At 36.0% G+C, this 19,255-nt stretch overlaps 3 protein-coding genes, 1 long non-coding RNA gene, 2 other non-coding genes and 1 pseudogene across 6 annotated transcripts; 4 read left to right on the plus strand and 3 right to left on the minus strand.

Moving 5' to 3' along the window:
* Positions 1-5,109: 5,109 nt before the first annotated feature.
* On the plus strand, positions 5,110-8,000 carry LOC102623429 (uncharacterized; annotated as a pseudogene).
* Positions 8,001-8,006: 6 nt separating this feature from the next.
* LOC127900072 (uncharacterized) lies at positions 8,007-9,277 on the minus strand. The gene is made up of 2 exons (XR_008052099.1): positions 9,183-9,277; positions 8,007-8,364 (listed from the first exon to the last, which is right to left on the minus strand). It is a non-coding gene; the product is annotated as an uncharacterized LOC127900072 (long non-coding RNA).
* LOC112498014 (small nucleolar RNA R21) lies at positions 8,482-8,555 on the minus strand. Its single transcript, XR_003065098.1, has one exon. It is a non-coding gene; the product is annotated as a small nucleolar RNA R21 (small nucleolar RNA).
* Positions 9,278-9,449: 172 nt separating the features above from the next.
* LOC102607937 (uncharacterized) lies at positions 9,450-11,895 on the plus strand. Its single transcript, XM_006475081.3, has 2 exons — positions 9,450-9,680; positions 11,399-11,895. Exons 1-2 carry the CDS (start codon positions 9,470-9,472, stop codon positions 11,680-11,682), a joined length of 495 nt encoding a protein of 164 aa, XP_006475144.1. The 5' UTR covers positions 9,450-9,469; the 3' UTR covers positions 11,683-11,895.
* A 1,051-nt stretch (positions 11,896-12,946) lies between these two features.
* On the plus strand, positions 12,947-16,406 carry LOC102608231 (probable folate-biopterin transporter 4). Its single transcript, XM_006475082.4, has 7 exons — positions 12,947-13,359; positions 13,714-13,841; positions 14,256-14,477; positions 14,671-15,135; positions 15,300-15,497; positions 15,595-15,732; positions 15,923-16,406. Exons 1-7 carry the CDS (start codon positions 13,291-13,293, stop codon positions 16,182-16,184), a joined length of 1,482 nt encoding a protein of 493 aa, XP_006475145.1. The 5' UTR covers positions 12,947-13,290; the 3' UTR covers positions 16,185-16,406.
* A 169-nt stretch (positions 16,407-16,575) lies between these two features.
* On the minus strand, positions 16,576-16,647 carry TRNAM-CAU (transfer RNA methionine (anticodon CAU)). Its single transcript has one exon. It is a non-coding gene; the product is annotated as a tRNA-Met (tRNA).
* A 54-nt stretch (positions 16,648-16,701) lies between these two features.
* Positions 16,702-19,147, plus strand: LOC102608807 (vacuolar protein sorting-associated protein 22 homolog 1). Its single transcript, XM_006475084.4, has 7 exons — positions 16,702-16,867; positions 16,962-17,072; positions 17,342-17,477; positions 18,237-18,391; positions 18,499-18,606; positions 18,753-18,842; positions 18,932-19,147. The coding sequence occupies exons 1-7, from the start codon at positions 16,817-16,819 to the stop codon at positions 19,031-19,033; spliced, it is 753 nt and encodes a 250-aa protein (XP_006475147.1). The 5' UTR covers positions 16,702-16,816; the 3' UTR covers positions 19,034-19,147.
* The last annotated feature ends 108 nt before the right edge of the window (positions 19,148-19,255 follow it).

Below are 19,255 nucleotides of genomic sequence, written 5' to 3' on the forward strand. Positions count from 1 at the left end.
AAAACTGGAGCTTGAACACAGAAAGATATATGTGTCTGCATACAACTCTGTTCAAGGAACTTAAAAATATAGTATGATAGTATGATAATACAAACAAGTTTGTTGGAAACATGTCTTAGTTGCTTCAGTAACAAATTTGCTCAATAATTTGTCAACAGACCAAGTCTTTAAGAATATTTGGTTAGATGTGACTTGATATTAGGAAGATATTTTGTTTTCTGATATATTTTCCAGCTCTGTATAAAAAAGTATTGCAGTGAATAATAGTTGTATTCCACTAAAAAATCTCTCTTCCTTTAGTTACTTTCAAATATTTTTCTTTTATTGTTATAAATTTTTTGCCTTATTCTCAGCAATAAATCTACATATTGGTGTCAGAGCATTTTTTTTTCTTGAAGGACCTGTGAGTTGTGTGAGTCTAAACATGAAGCAAAAACACAATAACCAAAAAACCACAAATATAATTACCTTCAAGAATGGAAATTGAAACCGATTTCTCCCATATTACACCACCAATTTTTTATGGTGATAACTATTAAGTCTGGTATGTTAAAATGACAGTCTATCTGGAAGCATTAGATCTTTGGGAAGCTATAGAGGAAGATTATGATGTGCCACCATTGCCTTCAAATCCTACAATGGCTCAACTTAAGACCCACAAAGAGAGGAAGACCAGGAAGTCAAAAGCTAAAGCTTGCCTATTCACTGTTGTTTCAAGCATTATCTTTACAAGAATTACGAATTTGGAGTCAACGAAGAGTATATGGGACTACCTCAATAAGGAATACCTGGGTAATGAAAGAACTAAAAATATGCAGGCACTCAACTTGATTAGGGAGTTTGAAATGCTGAAAATGAAGGAAACATAAACCATCAAAGACTACTCTGACAAGCTGCAGAGTATAGTAAATAAAGTGAGGTTGCTTGGTAAGAACTTCTCTAATGAACAAAAAATTCTTGTTACTGTGCCTGAAATATATGAGTCTAAAATTTCTTCACTAGAAGAATCTAAGGATTTGTCAAGAATATTCTTGGCAGAATTGGTAAATGCATTACAGGCACCAAAGCAACGGAGAATGATGAGAAAAGAAGAAACGATGGAGGGAGCTCTTCAAGCAAAGGCAGAAAGTTCAAGAGCAGGTAAAGACAGGAACAACAAAAAGAAGAAAAAGGCTGGCAACAACAACAACAGGAACAAGGATGAGACCTATCCAGCATGCCCACACTGCAAAAAGACAAACCATTTACAAAGGAAGTGTTGGTGGAGGCCCGTGTCAAGTGCAAAAAATGTGGTAAGATTGGACACATGGAGCAGATTTGCAAGTTTCAACAACCTGAAGAGGCAAATACTTCTTCGGAGCAACGTGAAAAAGAGCAACTTTTTATCCCAACATGCTTCGCGACAAGCAACAGCTCTTATAAGTCCTAGTTGATTGACAGTGGCTGCACAAACCACATGACTAATGACCAAGAGCTCTTCAAAAAACTTGATAAAACAATCATTTCCAAAGTAAAAATTGGAAATAGTGAATTTATTTCAGCCAAAGGGAAATGAACAGTGGCTTTAGAAAGCTTAACAGGTTTGAAGTATATTACTGATGTTCTATATGTGCCTAATATTGACCAGAACCTGCTTAGTGTTGGCCAACTGATTAAAAAAGGCTTCAAAGTTATATTTGAAGACAAATGGTGCTTGATCAAATACGTGGAAGGTAGAGGTGTATTCAAGTTGAAGATGAAAGAAAAAAGCTTTGCTTTAAATCTATTGGAGGAGGAGGAGCAAATAGCATTTTCAAGCACTGTATCCAATGCAGTATTGTGGCATAGAAGGTTCGGGCATTTCCACCATGATGGACTTCTATATATGCAGAGACATAATTTGGTGAAAGGTGTTCCTTTGCTGGAGGACAAGCTAGCAGATTGTGTGGCTTGTCAATATAGCAAGCAAACTAGAAAACCTTTCCCTCAAACAACATGGAAATCAACACACAAGCTGCAACTTGTACACACAAATGTTGGAGGACCTCAGAAAACATCATTTTTAAATGGTAGTAAATATTATGTTGTATTTATTGATGAATATACCAGATTTTGCTGGAAATATAAAGCTTTAGTGGAGAATCAAAGTGGTTGTAGGATGCAAAAGATAAGGTCTGATAATGGGAAAGAATACACAAATGACACTTTTGACAAGTTCTGCGAAGAAGCTGGTATTGAACACCAACTCACAACTCATTACACACCACGACAAAATGGTGTAAGTGAGAGAAAAAATCGAACGATTATGGAAATGACAAGGTGTATGCTGTATGAAAAGGAAATGCCAAAGAAGTTGTGGCCGAAGGCTGCAAATACTGTAGTTTGTTTTCTGAATAGGCTGCCAACAAGGGTTTTGCAGAAAAAAAATCCTCCATTTGAAGTGTGGTTTGGTTACAAACCGAATTTGTAGAACCTAAAAACTTTTGGTTGTCTTTGTTTCTCTCATGTACCATAGGTAAAGCAAGACAAACTTGATAAGAAGGCAGACCATGAGTTTTTATTGGATATAACGATTCTTCAAAGGCTTACAGTATTTTTCAACCACAAAATGGAAAAATTCTTGTAAGCAGAGACGTCAAGTTTATAGAGGATAAATAATGGAATTGGGAGCAGGGTATAAAAAAGTAGTTGATAGAGACACCGCAATATGTTGATAACGACATAGATGATGTCCCAGTTAGAGGTACAAGGCCCTTATATGATGTTTATGAAAGAAGTAATGTTGCTATTTTTGAGCCTACATAATTTAAAGAAGCAAATAAGGACAGCAAGTGGATTGAAGCAATGAAAGAGGAGCTCAAAATGAATGAAAAAAATGACACATGGGAGATGGTGAATAAGCCTCAACACAAAAAGATTATTAGAGTCAAATGAGTTTACAGGACCAAACTTAATGCAGATAGTTCTGTAAATAAATACAAAGTCATATTAGTGGTGAAGGGGTATAGTCAAGTGTTTGGGGTAGATTTCTCAAAAACTTTTGCTCCGGTGGCACACTTGGATACAATTAGGATGTTACTTGCTTTGGCAGCACAAAAAGGATGGAAGACTTATCAGTTAGATCTAAAATCTGCTTTTTTAAATGGTTATCTTCAAGAGGAGATTTATGTAGAGCAGTCTAAAAGATTCCAAGTCAAGGGACAAGAGGAGAAAGTCTACTTGTTGAAGAAGGCCTTATATGGTCTTAAACAGGCTCCTAGAGCTTGGTACAACAAGATTAATGAATACTTCCAAAGTCTTGGATTCATTAAAAGTCAAAGTGAAGCTACATTATATGTAAAAGGAACAAATGCTAACTCAATTATAGTTTTTGTTTATGTTGATGATCTCCTTGTTACATGAAGTAATGAGAAGCTGGTACAGGAGTTAAAAGCTGAAATGCTCAAAGTATTTGAAATGACAGACCTTGGCTTGATGTCCTATTTCTTGGGAATGGAGGTGACGTAAGATCATGATGGAGTCTTCATAAGCCAAAAGAAGTATGTAAAGGAAATACTAAAAAAACTTCACATGGAAGATTGTAAAAGTATCAGCACGCCAATGAATCAGAACGAGAAATTTAACAAAGATGATGGAGCAGAAAAAGTTGAAGAAAGCAAATATAGAAGCCTGATTGGTTGTTTGATGTATCTTATAGCCACCAGACCAGACATGATGTTTACGGTAAGCTTGCTATCAAGATTCAGGCATTGCGCCAGTGAAGTGCATTTTCAAGCAGCCAAAAGGATTGTAAGATATATTGAGGGCACAACAAATTATGGCATTAAATATTCTTATTGTCAGAATTTTAAGTTTCATGGTTTTTCTGATAGTGATTGGGCAGGCTCTGTTGATGACATGAGAAGTACAACAAATTTTTGTTTCAGGAATTTTTTCATGGTCTTCAAAGAAGCAAGATGTAATAGCTTAAAGTACAACAGAGGCTGAATATGTAGCAGCAAATGCTATGGTAAATCAAGGAATTTGGACTAGAAAAATACTTGCAGATTTACATATAGACCAAAATGAGCCAATGCAAATTCATGTAGATAACCAAGCTGCAATTGCAATCTCAAATGATCCTGTTTTTCATGGCAAGACTAAGCATTTCAAGATCAAGTTGTATCACTTGAGAGAAGTACAAAAGGGTGGCGAAATTAAATTGCTTTATTGCAAGACTGAGAAACAAGTTGCAGACATCTTTACCAAGGCTCTGCCAAAAGATATATTTGAAATGTTAAGAAACAAATTAGGCCTCTGCAGCTACTAAGACAAGGAGAAGTGTTGGAAACGTGTCTTTGTTGCTTCAGTAACATATTTGCTGAATAATTGGTCAACAAACCAAGTCTTTAGGAATATTTGGTTAGATGTGGCTTGATGTTAGGAAGATATTTTGTTTTCTGTTATGTTTTCTAACTCTGTATAAAAGAGTATTGCAGTGAATAACAATTGTATTCCACTAAAAAATCTCTCTTCCTTTAGTTACTTTCAAATATTTTTCTTTTATTGTTATAATTTTCTGCCTTGTTCTCTGCAATAAATCTACAAAGTTATTAGAAGAGAAGACAAATAAGTGCATCCCTCAGGATTTGATTTATAATTTGACAACAATTTTAACAGCCAGTCCACTGTTTTGAATGAGCATTGATAAATTAATCACATAACTGAAAAGGATTAAGCACATTGCTGACAAAACTCCATCTATTGATCAGCTCATAGCAACCGATTTCATTTTCCATAAGAAAATCAAGTGATAATACAATCACAAATTGATAAGGTTTTAGTGTATAGGATGCGCTGAATCAATGGTAGAGGATTTATTTCTTATTTTTATTTTTTTCATCCTAACAATCATCGGGCAGTGAATCCTTGTGCTTCAGAATGCACCAGGACAAGAGGAGGTATAGAAAGGTGATTTTGCATTAGACCCCTTCCTGAATATAAAACAAATAGATGGGCATTTGAGTAATTTAGCAGCTCTAAAGAACCGTACTGTTAAAGCTTGAGGTGCAAGTTTTCCATTTAATTAATTAATTGCTAAGGAACAATTTAACAACTGAAACACTATTTCATTTTTTTTTAAAATAAAAAGGAAAAAAAACACAACATCAACTGCTAACACGTGTATTTATGTCATAAAATGTAACAGAAGTTCGAAACTTTTCCCACTGCTGAAGCTCCTTTTCTGGTTGCCCAGAAACCCATTTTGGCTGACCACTCCTAAGGCGTCAATGTTCTATTTCTAGGTTTACAGGAGGAATCATCAGAAGAAGTTGGTGTGGAAGACTTGAAGTGAGAGAAAAGATGATGGTTTCACTGACGGGCTGTGAAAACCCGACAAGGAGACTAGCCCATTTTCCCAAACCTTGCGTAAACTCCATTAAAGGCCAAGTTTTTGAGCTTCCAGCGCAATGTCTTTCTTCAATACCTGTTACTTCTGAGCCAAAAAACTGGCCTTTAAAGTTAAAATTTCACGGATGGAGGTTGCCGCAACATGATTGGAAGAAATGGGTTGAAAAGATGGCTGCTTTGCATGAATCTACTTGGAAGAAAGCTGGTATTCGTTAAGCAATCTTCAATTCCACGTATGAAATCGGAAGAAACGATGATTTGGTTCTTGGCCTTGCAGAGAAACAGTGTCCAGAGACAAAAAGCTTCATTTTTTCTTGGGGAGAGGCTACAATTACACTAGAAGATATGATGATTTCAGGGTGCTCAGTGTTGGGTTCCCCTGTATTTAGCCCTCTTGTAGCAGATGAAATGAAGGCAGTAGAAGAGGAGTTGAACCAAGTCAGAATGGAACTTCAAAACAGTGCTTCTCAAAAGGCCAGACATTCTATATGGCTGAAAAGATTTATGGATAGAGGGAGTGAAATTGAGCATGAAGCATTTCTTGCACTGTGGTTGTCAAGGTTTGTTTTTCCATTTTCCTTTAGAACAGTTTCCAAATCTGTTTTCCCTATCGCTTTACATTTAGCTAGAGGGACTAGAATTGTGCTTGCACCTGCTGTTCTTGCCAGCATTTACAGAGGTTTGAGTTGAGTTTGTTGAAAGAAAAGATTGTTGCTTTCTTTGAGTTAGTCAGTTGCGAGGGTGAAGTTTGTGAATCTGCAACTATTATACTTTCACCGTTTCAGTTAGTACAATGTTGGGCATGCGAAAGGTTTATAGAATTGAGACCAACGCCTAATCCAACAAAAAAAGGTGAGCCAAGATTTGCTCGATGGCACAAGATAAGGACGGGAGTTGAGAATGTGAGAACAGTTTTGGATTCAGCCAAAGACAGTTTTCATTGGCACCCCTATGTTAGAACCTTGAAAAACTGGGATTTGCCCATGTTTTATCGATATGTGGGTGTCTATTGATGCTGATGTGACAGAGGAAATTCTGTTATTTGCTCGGTGCTTGAGGATTCGAAGCTGCTTGGTCTTGATTGTATAGAGCAGTACCTTCCTCATCATGTAGCAATGCAGTTCGGAATGGACCAAGACCTTCCAGCTCATGTTGCTCGGGTAAATGAGAGTTGTTGGATTACATGGAAGTATTACAGTAAGCCGATCACTAATGCCACATTGTATATTTCATCTCGTTTCTTTGAGGCTGATGGTACCACCCGATACTTGGAGTGGTGGAAGCAATCGCTATCATGTTTGCATGGTGCAAGTGATGGTGCTTTGCCAAAGAAAAGAATTCTCATCAGTTCTGAGTTAGCACCAAACAGATCAAAAGGCAGGAAAAAAAGAGGTTTCAACAGTTTTGATGGGAAGCCAGGGAAGGCAAGTGAAATCAAATCAAGTGTTAGTGTCTCATGGTCCAGGCTAACATCAAAAAGATCAAAAAGAACGAAGAAAAGGAACTTCACATCAAGGATTAACACAATGCCAAGGAAATTGGACAGAACAACCGAATTGGTTTGTGCCTCGAGTAGGCCCTACATCTCTCTGGCAGGTAAGAAAAATTCATTGGGGACTTCAAAACAGAAGAGGAGTTATGCCAAAGCTTCCGTTGCTCTTGGTTCTATTCTGAAGAGAGCAAAAGCATTGGTGCAGATTTCAAACAAAGAGAAGGAAGTTAGTGATGCATATGCTTCTGCTGAATCACTTCCAAAAAAGCTACCACTGGATCTAATAGCAATGATGGAAGCTGACAATTCCCCCATTTCTCCTGGTTTTCCTCCCAAATTTCATTTAGTCCCAGCAAGGGATTCAACTAAGAAAGATAATCTGGCAAATAAAGACACTTTGAAATCCAGCAAAAAGCAGAATGATGTTTGTTACATCAATCTAAAACTTTTTCCCCTTTAATTTCAGATAATGAGGATGATAAAAATTTTGAGCCACTGAGTAAGTTGGCAGATGGTGGACCAGAGACACCAATAGAAGATGCAACAGAGAGTGCAGCAAGTTGTGTTGTTCAAGATATCCTGGTGAGGAACCAGGGCAGTGATGAAGATGGGAAGAATTATGGTTGTTAAGTACCGGAGGAACTCGAAGCCTGGGTTAGTGGGCTTGAGAAGATTGTTGCAGAGCTAAAGGCAGAGAGATTTGGTCCTAAAAGGCCAGTCATAGCATCCGAATGATTGAAATCATGTTTAAGATGATAAATGAGATTGTTGTAGTTCTAGCACTTCAGCTAGGTATATTAGATTAAGCTCTTACCCATTTAGCATGGGTTAGTTTTGGTCTTTGCAAAACCAAAAGTTGTACTTAAAAACCATTATCTGAAGATATGATGCCTTTTCTTCATTTTGATTTCTGCTTCAGAAAGATTGGTCTCTTTCACATGGAGTTATCACAACCAGCAGTAAACTTGTAATTTCTTTGAAAGTTTCGGAGTTATTACAAGATTGTTTCTGCAGAAAATAAATTCTGAAGCCTCTTGTGGATGAGACTTCAACTCAAAAGGCTTTTCACTATTTCAGTTCATTAATAGTTTGAGGAGCATTAGTAGTCTGAGCTTGGCTTGGAAAAATACAGTCAAGAATAAACTGGCGGGGAAAAGAAATATCAATTAACATCAAATGCATCAAACTAAGCAACAAAGGTTTAAACATTTATTTCTGAATGGTTTGGGGATATAAACTAGTACAGGGTCATTTCTTAGAGGAATGAACTTGGTCCCAGCATTTCGAACTAACAACCTAGCAACCTGTATGACATCATTGACTTGAAATGAAATGCTCACAAGGCTTCAGGAAAACCAAACTGGTTTGTGGTAGTTGCCACACATGCAATGAAAATGTCGGCAGTGTATTGAGAAGATGAATTATCAACCCTTTGCAACATATTCTCCAGCTTCAGAGCCATATTTGGCTGTGCTTCCAACTTCTATATCCATCTTGATAATCTATCACATCCCATCAGCCACCACAATCCAAACAAATATAACATGGTCATGACTTGATAATATTGCAACAAAACAAAACAAAGCATTGCATTCATTTATAGTTGGAAAAAAGATTCACATCCCTCAGAATCACTGAATCATCAAAGATCAGGCCACTACTTTTAGATTGCATAGCATTCATCATAGGGATGTGGAAACTATGATACATATATAGCTTACAAAGAACACTACACTCAGTACAGATTTATGGTACAATAATTCAGTGCTTTTAAACTTATAAATCTTCCCATGAAAAAGCAAAACAAACTTCCATAGAAAGATAGAAGCAACAGCCAAGTTTCAACAGAGAAAGACACATATGTCCACACAAAATTAATTCAAGGATTCTGAAAAAGCAACTGATATATGAGTTGATAAGTTTCAAACACAATCGAAACTAAAGAAGCCCATCCTTTGGGATTAATATTTCATCAGTAACCAACAATCAGTCCAATACTTTTAATTTGCTTACTACTCATCATCGGGATGCAATGAATCTAACCAGCCAAATATCAGCAGATCACAAAGAGGCTATCTATGTTCACAAAACATTGAAACGTTAAGCACATTGCTCACCACTACTTTTAATTTCAAAATCATTCTTCATAGGGACTTAAAAAGTCAAATTCTTTAGCAACAGAAAATGCAAACCAAAAAGCAGATAAAAGTCATAAACACAACTGAACAGCAAATAAAACTCAATCAACCCGCAACATGGAAAATGAGATAACAAAAAAAAAAATTCAGATTGGTGATGAAAAAAAGAAATTTTATCAGACAATGGATTTAAGAGTTAGTTTCTCCTCTTCATCTCCGACTTCCTACAAAAGAGAAGAACAGCTAATACAGTGGATGACTTGATGCCGGCTTTTTGTTTGGATTTATCATGGATAGAATAAAAAGGTAATTTTGCATTTGTAGTCCTTGTGATATAACATAATTAAACTAAACCCATTCTTGGATATAAAACAAGTATAGGGACTTTTCAGTAATTTAAAGAAATTGTGGACCCAGTTGGACTGATTTTACACTTTTTTGTTGTGTAGCTGAATTTTGAAGTAGCTGAATGTTGAAGATTTCGAGCAAGGGTTTCTTCAAAAAATCAATAATTATGGAATCACAGAAGAAAAAATTGGTGATGGGTTTCTTTGGTTTTCTGTTAACAATAATATTTTTTGCATCAAATGTTGAAGCTTGGACTGGTGAGATTCACGGAAGAGTTGTCTGTGATGTCTGTGGTGATTCCTCCATTGGACCTGAAGACCATGTTCTTGAAGGTCACTATCTCTCTCTCTTTTATTTGGTAAATTTTGTTTTTTTGGCTGTATTTTTTGCTGTTTGGTTATGTTTTTCTGCTCTATGTTGACTCTGGCTTGTGATATTTAATGGGTTGCTGACTTTAATTTACAGATTGTGATAAAGCTTCTGCCTTTTGAGTAGTTAGTGGGTGTTAATTTGCTTTGAGCTTATCAAAGATTGTAATCAGGCAATATTTATATTTCAATGCATTGGGATAATGAGTTGGAGAATGATGAAATTGTACTCAAATTTGCTATTATTCTGTTTCTCTGAATTTTATACACTGTAATGGCTGTCTATAATTTGCAAAATGGGGATCTGAAGTTATTGGGTTTGCTAAGAATTGATTTGATTGCTGCTTAAACTTGTGGGAAAACAAGATGCTGAACACATTGGTTGGTGTTGTTTATATGTTATGATTTCTTCTTTCTTGCTAGTTTGCTTCTGTCTCTCATACCAATTCTGCTTGGAAGGAATTCTAAATACGCCTTTATTGGTTTATCCTGTAAGAGACTCCTATTATCTGCCAAAATTGGTTTCCTCTGGATTCAAGAAAACAAATGCTTATCCGGTAGCTAGCAGTTGTAATTTATGATGTTAGGCATTTTTCTCTCATAGACAAATATTCTAGGAAATGAGAGCGCATAAATCAGCTGAATGCAATTGTAACATATAATGCATTCTTTAATTGCTAAGACTCGGGTGCTAAAAATTGACATCAAATATAGTCATATGTTATCCTTCCAGTGTTGTGTTTATTTGCTGGTTCAGTATAGTTACTTCACTTGAGTGCTATTTTACAATGAATGTTTTAGCTCAGTTTTCATAATTGGTTTTGTTGAAAGTTTAGACTGATCTAGAGATTGGCGATGCTTGTCATCTACTCGTGGAGTTTCTCTCGTGTGACTGTGATAGTCATCATGCCAGCACTCTTAAACTTAGGTGTCTTAAATTCTTCAAGGCGCATAGGGAGACTGCTAAGGTGTATTAAACCATCTTATTATGATGAGACTTCTTTGCTACCATTCTTTTCCTTAGTTGTTGGGAAGTCAAAATTCTAGCTTCTCTGCCTTATTTATTTTAGATTTTAAATAAGTACACAAATTTTTGGGTATTATTGAAAAAAAGAGAGGATTTTGTAGTACAAGGACTAAACAATGTTAACATACTTAATTTAGCTGCGAATAGTGTCCTGTAAATTTTGAGAACAAAATTGATTTTTTTTCCTGCCCTTACCTTATTGTTGGTGCGTGTCTCTAGTGATATCTCTGGAAACTCTAAATGACTTTTAAGTATTGTGCAAGTAAAAGACAATATTCCACGGATTCATTTTATCTCGTCCTCTGGTTGTGCTTGTCATTGCAAAGTTGCACATATTGTAAATCAAGTATAAACCCTTGGGAAGAAATTGGAAACCCTGCAAAATTTATAATTCTATTTTATTTGTCTTAACTTAAAATGACACTTAATAATCGAATTAACCCTTTTGTTATAACTGAAGTTCTGTTCACTAAGATCCACCCTTTAGGCTAGATTCTGCCCTCCCAAGTACCAAAGAGAAGAAGGTAGGATGGACCATTTAACATTATAAAGTTGTGGATTTTTATAATCTTCGGTCATCTATAGGGATGGGGATTGAAATTTATGGAGCTTCAATAAAATTTTGTTGTTGATGCATGTTCCTCTGGTCAAATAGGTGCTGAGGTTGCTGTTCTTTGCATAACAAAATCTGGGGAAGTCTTAAACTATCAAGCATTTACAAATGCTAAGGGAATGTACACAGTAGCAGAGACAATGCCTGAGAGTGATCGCTGGGATGCTTGTCTGGCACGGCCTATCAGCAGTTTCCATGATCACTGCAGCCATCTAGGAGAAGGCAGTGCTGGGGTCAAGTTCACTTACAATCATCCATCAGGTTATTTTCACACCGTGAAACCTTTTGTCTATCGTCATGCTAGTGTGCCAACCTACTGCATTTAAAAAATTCAGAGTGTTGGTGTGTACATGCTAATATGTATAAGATATCAAAATTTATGCTTGTTCTAAGTATAAGGTAATACAGAAAGAATGTTTCGTCATGTTTAACCATGTATTCATGTTCGCCGTGGTATTACTAGTGAGCACCTCATTGTCACTGTCATAAGTATTTACATTTCCGCAAAAGTAATACAAGAAATCAAAGTTCTTTTAGAATCGTCATACTTGCTACAGTTGAAAAATAAATGGAACTTGAAGGTTAATTTCAGACCGGAGCAGTTTTCTCAGTTTGAGGTATGTTACTGGTAAAGATTGATAAATAGGTACACGCATGATGTGGATTCTTTTCACTGATTTGAATTTCCAGAATCAATTTGGAGGTTTGTTTTGAGTACAAGTAGATTATTAATCTTGGGTGTTAAAATCAAAATTTATTTTCTATCCAAAAAAAAAAAAAAATTATTCAACATCTGCAAATAATAAAATCATTCAAAGAACTTTAAGCAAGGACGGACAATGGAATCGAGTATCAACGATGTTATTTCTCTTTTGTTCTGTGAAAGTTGCAATCACGACTACAAAATTTGCTGATCGTCCATTTATTATAATCCGACCTTTGTCAATAGGATATCCCATCATTTCCATTCGAAATGGTGAGGTGGTGGCATAGAGACAATAACTTGTAAATCTGATAAATAAAATGACTGATGATTGATTACTAAGGATGGAGAAGATTAAGCTACTAGGTGCTGTATGAATTTTGCAGTACAAAGTATAACTAATTACATTTATTCTTTAAACACCATATTTTTATTTTTATTTATTGTAAATGCATTAATGCAATGATATATAAGAATGAATATATGTCTTCTCTAATTGATTTATAATTTTGCAATACAAAGTATAAGTAATTAGATTTATTTTTTGTTGAGTCTCAATTAAAAGAGTTGTGTTTTGCTGAATTATTAATATGTAAAAAAAATATATATTACTTTTAGACTCTTTTATCTTAATTATTATAAAATAAAAACGTAATTAATTATAAAATTTTATAGTGATTGGATGAATATAAGATAAAAAAAAAAATGGTCTAATGATAGTTTTCTTAAAATTTAACTTAATTTTGATTAATTATGGAGAACCGTTGGATCTGTTAATAAAGGTGGCGGCGAGTGGAGACACCACTCCTGATGGAGACTAAATCAGACAATACACGTGGCTACGACCAAAGCCCTTGGTTACTGTCATTTCATGTGGGCCGATATGCTGATATGGCGAGTATTCATAGGGGCATTGGACGTGTTCATGCAAGTACCGAATCCAGCTTAAATGACTAACTCACCCCTACGAACAGAGCCTGGTCAATCTTCAAGCCTCCGCCCATCAGGGGTGTAAACGTCCATAAAAATCAACCGCAATTCGAAAGTTGCCAAACAGATGACGGGACAGACACAAAAGTGTGACGTTATAATGTAGGAGGGAAAAAAGGGAGACAGATTAACAGAACAGAGATTTAGAATGAGGATGAAACAAAGATTTGAAATTCCTTAAGACAAGCAAAACACAGGGAAAGAGAGAGCGCTTCCGAAGTCAAATCGTTGAAAAAGAAAGATGAAACAGTTGAAAAATGCATTTGGCGTTTCATTTCTTTGGCTAATTTGCCTGATTTACTTCACCCAGGTTTCATTTCGACAATCTCTCTTGCAAAAAGTTCGATCTTGATGAATTAAATCTTTCGGGTTTATGGTTTTGATCAATGGGGGTTTACTTTATTTTATTTTTTGAATATTTTTTAATATCCGGCCCTGGTGGGATATTTTGGTCGGTGAGCTTGTTGATTTTGGTATCTGGGTTATTTGTATGATATTGGTGATTTTTGGGTGTTTTATGTGATGAATTGATTGATTTGAAAATTGAAAATCTAGCTGCTGGTGTTTGTGATACTTCTGGTTTGTTTGTTTTATTTTTCATCTCAATGAGACTAATTAGTTTTTTTTTTTTTTTTCTCTCCTGTCATGGTTTATGTCAATGCAGGGTTTCAGATCATTTGTGTGGACGGCGGTTTCCTATCAGTTGAAAGACAAGCTTAAGTTGTCCCCTTCAGCTTCTCAATTTGTGGCCGCGGTAGCATTTTTCCCATGGAGCATAAAACCTTTATACGGGTATGAATTTCTTAGCAATTTTATCGACTGGCCTTTGGAATTAATCATTTTAGAAAAAAAAAATTGTAATTTTGAATAAAATTGAATTATCATTAACTATGAAAAAAAATTATGTATATACATACAATTTGGTTTCTCATAGAGTCTATGAAAATGCTATGTAAGATATAACTAGGATTTATAAGAAGGTTCTTATGTTCAGTAAATATTTATATATATATATATATATATAGAGAGAGAGAGAGAGAGAGAGAGAGAGCAGATTCTCACATACAATTTTGTTTAGTAGCACGTGATAATATAAATTTAGTTGACACTATTACCTGATGCATTGTCGTATGTGGTGCCCACTGTGCCGAGGTAGTTGTGTTTTTTGTACTCTTCATTTGGATTTATTTGCTATTTTATGTGCAGGATTTTGTCCGATTGTATTCCAATTAAAGGAAGAAAACGGATTCCATACCTAGTGATTTCAACTGTGCTCTCCCTGGTGCCATGGCTAATTCTAGGGCTAAACGCATTCTTTAGGAGTTCTACATGGCATCTAATAGTGTTGTTGACAGCACAAAATCTGGGCTCAGCCATGGCAGATGTCGTAGTTGATGCAATGATTGCCGAGGCAGCAAAATCTGAGCGGTATGTCAACTGATGACGAGCAACATTTGACTCCTCTTGCCCAACATGTTGTTTTTGTCTACTGTTTCGTGTGTGGATTATTTTGCTTGACTGAACTGCTCTTTTATGTTTGCTGTTTATTTCTTGGTGAAGTTAGTTGTTTTGTTTATGTTATTGAGAAGTTATATTGTTCCTTACCACTGCACTTGATCAGGGCCGCATTTGCTGGAGACCTCCAATCTCTATCCTGGTTGGCAATGGCTTTCGGTGGCATATGTGGGAGTTTGTTAGGAGGATACGCTTTAACAAACATAGAGATAGATAGAATTTTTCTTCTTTTTACTGTATTACCAGCCATACAACTATTATCGTGTGGCTTGGTGAAGGAGAATCGAGTGAGCACTAAAGTTTTGAAAGAGTTTTCGAGTTCAAATGGCTATCATCAGGTGAATGGGAACGAGAGTATTCTGGATGATGAAGATGGTTTTTCAGAAGAGAAAAACAATATCAGCACAAAAAAAAGAAAGAAGAATAAAAAGAACCAGAAGAAGAGGGTGTTTAAGATTCGAAAATCCCAGATTCCTGAAAAAAGCAATCCCTTAGTCATCCAGTGGTTCCACTCTCTGAAAGCAGCCATTTACAGTCTTTATTCTGCATTTAGGCAGCCAGAGATTTTGAGGTAATTAGTAAACGCTTTTATGATGTGATGTCAGTCTATGTTTTGGCAATTGAAGGTCACAAATGAAGCATCCCTTTCCACAGGTTTTGCCTGTAGCTGTTCTACAGATTAGTATATCATACTGATTATGGCTAGAATTGATTTTTCCTTGCTCTTGAATATAGGCCAATGGCTTGGTTTTTCTTAGCTCACGTGGCTGTTCCAAACCTATCAACTGTCATGTTCTACTACCAAACTGAGATCTTGAATTTGGAAGCCTCCTTTCTGGGAACTGCTCGTGTTGTTGGATGGGTGGGCCTCATGCTTGGAACCTATACTTACAACGGTTACCTAAAGAGATTGAAGCTACGAAGAATTTTATTGTAAGCAAGTAGTGCTCTGGTTACATATCTTTGGTAAATTTGTTCTGTCATTTAAATTGCTTACCCTGCTTGTCCCTGACGCACAAGAGAAATGCAGGTTGACTCAAGTTGGTTTGTCAATCTTGAGTTTCCTTGATATTGTTCTAGTGTCTCGGATGAATCTCACCGTTGGGATATCCGACAAGACCATGGTGCTATATGGATCTGCTCTCGTTGATGCAGTCAACCAATTCAAGTATGTGCATTTAGGGCTGCTTGTATTCTGCTTTGTTAACTCACCTTAAGCTCAAGATGAGTAATCTGGACGAATGATTCATGCATAAATTTTAGTTACATTTATGCTTTCATCCTCCTATCCTTCTATGCACCAGAATGATCGAACTTTTCTAATTGTGCTCTTACTGTGTTTCCTGATGTAACTGCAGGTTCATGCCATTCTTGATATTATCAGGACAGCTTTGCCCACCAGGAATCGAAGGAACTCTCTTTGCCCTTTTCATGTCCATCAGCAACTTTGGATCCACAGTGGGATCATTTTTCGGTGCCGGATTGGCCTCAAGTTTGAGCATATCCTCAGGATCTTTTGACAACCTTCTCCTGGGCATTATTATTCAAGCCCTCTGCACTTTCATTCCAATTGCCTTTCTATTTTTGATACCAAAGGGAGCTACAGGAGTACCAGCGTAGTCACTAGTCAGCTCGAGGTTATTTTTGTACAACACAGAATTGCCTAGCAACTGAGATAAATAGGAATATATCCTTTCGAATTTTTGTTAGCAATCACTTTCGAGTTTTGACAAATTCGCAGTAATAGCTTCTTCTGAATTACATAGATAGATTCTGGCATGTATGTGTATACATAAACAGTTTTAAGAAGCTGATTAATATGAAATACAAATTTAACTTTTATCTTCTCATTCTTTTTCATCCCCTCCAATAGTCCAAAGCTTTTTTTTTTTTTTTTTTTTTTTTTGAGAGACACTCCAAAGTTAAGTTGTTATTGAATGGATGTGAAACTTCACAATATAGACTGAGCATTTAAAAAAATAAAAAATAACAACCACGGAAGCCACTCTCATATCAGAGCCAGGTTTCGATCCTGGGACCTGTGGGTTATGGGCCCACCACGCTTCCGCTGCGCCACTCTGATTGTTGATTACAAGCCCAGATATATTTTATTTATCCAAAGTATTCTCTTTATTTCATTTGCGGCATCCGGGTTACCAGAAAGTGTTTATCCTTGAGAGTTGAGACTTCTGAAACTCAAAAAACAAACGAATTATTTCTTTAAAAAAAAAAGAAGAAGAAAACACAGAAGAATGAGAAGAAGACCCGGAATTGGCGGTTTACAGAGTGCAGCTGTTGCAAGGGTTTTTTTTTTTTTCCCATCTTTCAAGAGAATCAATATCAATTATTGTTAATTAAAAAAAAAAATGAGTGTTACATAATTTATATATTATACAGGATCAATATCGGTTACTGGGAGAAAATGTAGCAAAATTACGAACCGATCTCATGAAAGAACAGCTTGCCACCTTTCGCTCTCAGCTTGAAGACTTTGCCCGCAAGCACAAGGTCAAATTTTCTTCTTTTTTCTTTTTCGTGTTTAAATTTCATGGGTTCGGCTAAATTTTGTTAATTGATATGGGAATCTGCGTAATTGCTGAATATGTGTTTAATTTGATTAAATTAATGACTGTATGGTGAAGTTTAAGTTATTTACACATTGAAATTGTTGAACGAGTGGATGGTTTGTATGAGAACTTGTTGAATTCGGTTGAAATGTTGTTCTTTTTGTTGGAAAAATATGAAACTGAGCTGAGAGTTGAAATGGGTCGATGCAGAATGATATACGCAAGAACCCCACTTTTAGATCTCAGTTTCATGAGATGTGTGCTAAAGTGGGAGTGGATCCGTTGGCATCAAATAAGGGCTTTTGGGCAGAGCTGTTAGGGATCGGTGACTTTTATTATGAACTTGGTGAGTGTATCGTCTGCGTGAGTTGTGCTGCATCTCTCATGAGTCAATTCATTTGTGTTTGAGGTGTCATGTTGTATTCATTGTTGGTAGAAGAATTTCAAATGTATTTATAAACACACAGTCTCAGCAAGGGAAACATTTGCACATTTAACCTTTAGTTAGCCACATTGTAGATAAATGAAGAATATGAATCTTTTTTGTATGAAATTTGCCCACTAAGATATAAATATCCCAGAATTCTTTACATGTAAATGCTGATATTTTAGTTGAGATTTTGTGTTCAAGGTAAGGGTGAGGAGGATTCTCTGTATGCACATAATACGCGAATTTGTGAGATCATTCATACTAAAGGCTTGTGTTGTCCTCTATATAATACTAAATAATAATTTGAAGCCGGTTCTTCTTGCATATCTGAAAGAGTTGGATTAGTGCACTTATACTTTTAACTTCCTGCATTTGGCTTAATTCATGCTTTGCAACTAGGATATTAACTTGATCTCTTTTGACTCCTGGACCGCAGATGGCAAAACTTAGAGAGGCCTCTATATCAGATTTGAATTTACAACTATAATTCTTAAGAACAAACTTTGCAACATTGCTGCAACAAGTATACATGTGGCATGAAATCTTAATTTATGACTTGTAAACTAATCTGTTGACTGTTGTCTAGTTATTTATAGACGTAGATTCACTATGTTATAGAGTGTTTTTCATAATGTTATAAGTTAACACTGAAATAAAAAGAGTTTGGCTAGACAGGGGTGCAAATTGTTGAGATTTGCTTGGCAACAAGACCCCATAATGGAGGTCTTATCAACCTCCAGGAACTGTGCAATCTCCTTCGTCAGCGACGGAAAAGCAATCGTGAAGCTGTGTCTGAGGATGATTGCTTGCGTGCTATAAGCAAGCTGAAGGTATTTCAGTGACGGCCTTTCTGGATATATGCCATTTGATAATAATAAGTTTTCAGATACAGGAATGCTGGTGCTTTATTAACATGAAGTCTATTGATTTTTTTTAGGTACTGGGTAATGGTTATGAGGTGATTTCTGTTGGAAAGAAAAAGCTTGTTCGTTCTGTTCCTACTGAGTTGAACAAAGACCATAATCAAATATTAGAGTTGGCACAGGTTACATCCATTCTCTATCAATGTTTTCCTTTTCCTCATATTTCTTTCGGGTTGTTTGTTTTTGCTATGAACTTTCTGCTATTTAAATACTTATAAATTGAAAAAAAAAAAAAATTCTGATGCCATTGCACTTTTGGTTCTATCAGGCTCAAGGTTTTGTAACTGTTGACGAGGTAGAGAGACATCTTTCCTGGACATCTGGTCGTGCTATTGATGTCCTTGATATTTTATTAGAGGTAAGCTGTTGCTGCCGCTGGCCTAAATTATTATTAATTCATCATAGTTAGATCCTTGGGGCTCAAAAATTCTATATTGGTCAATGCAGGAAGGTCTTGCAATGGTAGATGATGGCCATAGAGATAGAAAACGCCGGTATTGGTTCCCTTGTGTATCTTCCATTTCATCGTCGTTGGGGGCCGATTCTTAACAATATTTTCTCATTCAGTAACATGTCTTCTTTGTATCCTTTCCCCTACGGCACTTGGAATTCTGGCATTGTAAAAGGTTCTTTGCTTGCAAATAGAATATGTTGGTTCAAATATTTTCATTTCGTCTTTGAAAATGTTTCTAGATATTTCTTGCTTGAAATTTGTCATTTCCTTATTTAACTTGTAGAAAAAGAACTCTGAAAAAAACGAAGGGATTTTGT

Source organism: Citrus sinensis, chromosome 9, assembly GCF_022201045.2.
Source record: "Citrus sinensis cultivar Valencia sweet orange chromosome 9, DVS_A1.0, whole genome shotgun sequence".
In the NCBI taxonomy this organism is placed as follows: domain Eukaryota; kingdom Viridiplantae; phylum Streptophyta; class Magnoliopsida; order Sapindales; family Rutaceae; genus Citrus; species Citrus sinensis.

What these genes read in the sequence shown, in the direction of transcription:
- LOC102607937 (XM_006475081.3), top strand. Translation starts at nt 9,470, where the DNA reads ATGTTGAAGATTTCGAGCAAGGGTTTCTTCAAAAAATCAATAATTATG. An exon ending in TGAAGACCATGTTCTTGAAG is followed by an intron (nt 9,681 to 11,398) that starts GTCACTATCTCT and finishes CTGGTCAAATAG; the next exon opens with GTGCTGAGGTTGCTGTTCTT.
- LOC102608231 (XM_006475082.4), top strand. Translation starts at nt 13,291, where the DNA reads ATGAAACAGTTGAAAAATGCATTTGGCGTTTCATTTCTTTGGCTAATT. An exon ending in GAGGCAGCAAAATCTGAGCG is followed by an intron (nt 14,478 to 14,670) that starts GTATGTCAACTG and finishes GCACTTGATCAG; the next exon opens with GGCCGCATTTGCTGGAGACC. An exon ending in AGGCAGCCAGAGATTTTGAG is followed by an intron (nt 15,136 to 15,299) that starts GTAATTAGTAAA and finishes TCTTGAATATAG; the next exon opens with GCCAATGGCTTGGTTTTTCT.
- LOC102608807 (XM_006475084.4), top strand. Translation starts at nt 16,817, where the DNA reads ATGAGAAGAAGACCCGGAATTGGCGGTTTACAGAGTGCAGCTGTTGCA. An exon ending in TGACTTTTATTATGAACTTG is followed by an intron (nt 17,478 to 18,236) that starts GTGAGTGTATCG and finishes TTGGCTAGACAG; the next exon opens with GGGTGCAAATTGTTGAGATT. An exon ending in AAATATTAGAGTTGGCACAG is followed by an intron (nt 18,607 to 18,752) that starts GTTACATCCATT and finishes TGGTTCTATCAG; the next exon opens with GCTCAAGGTTTTGTAACTGT.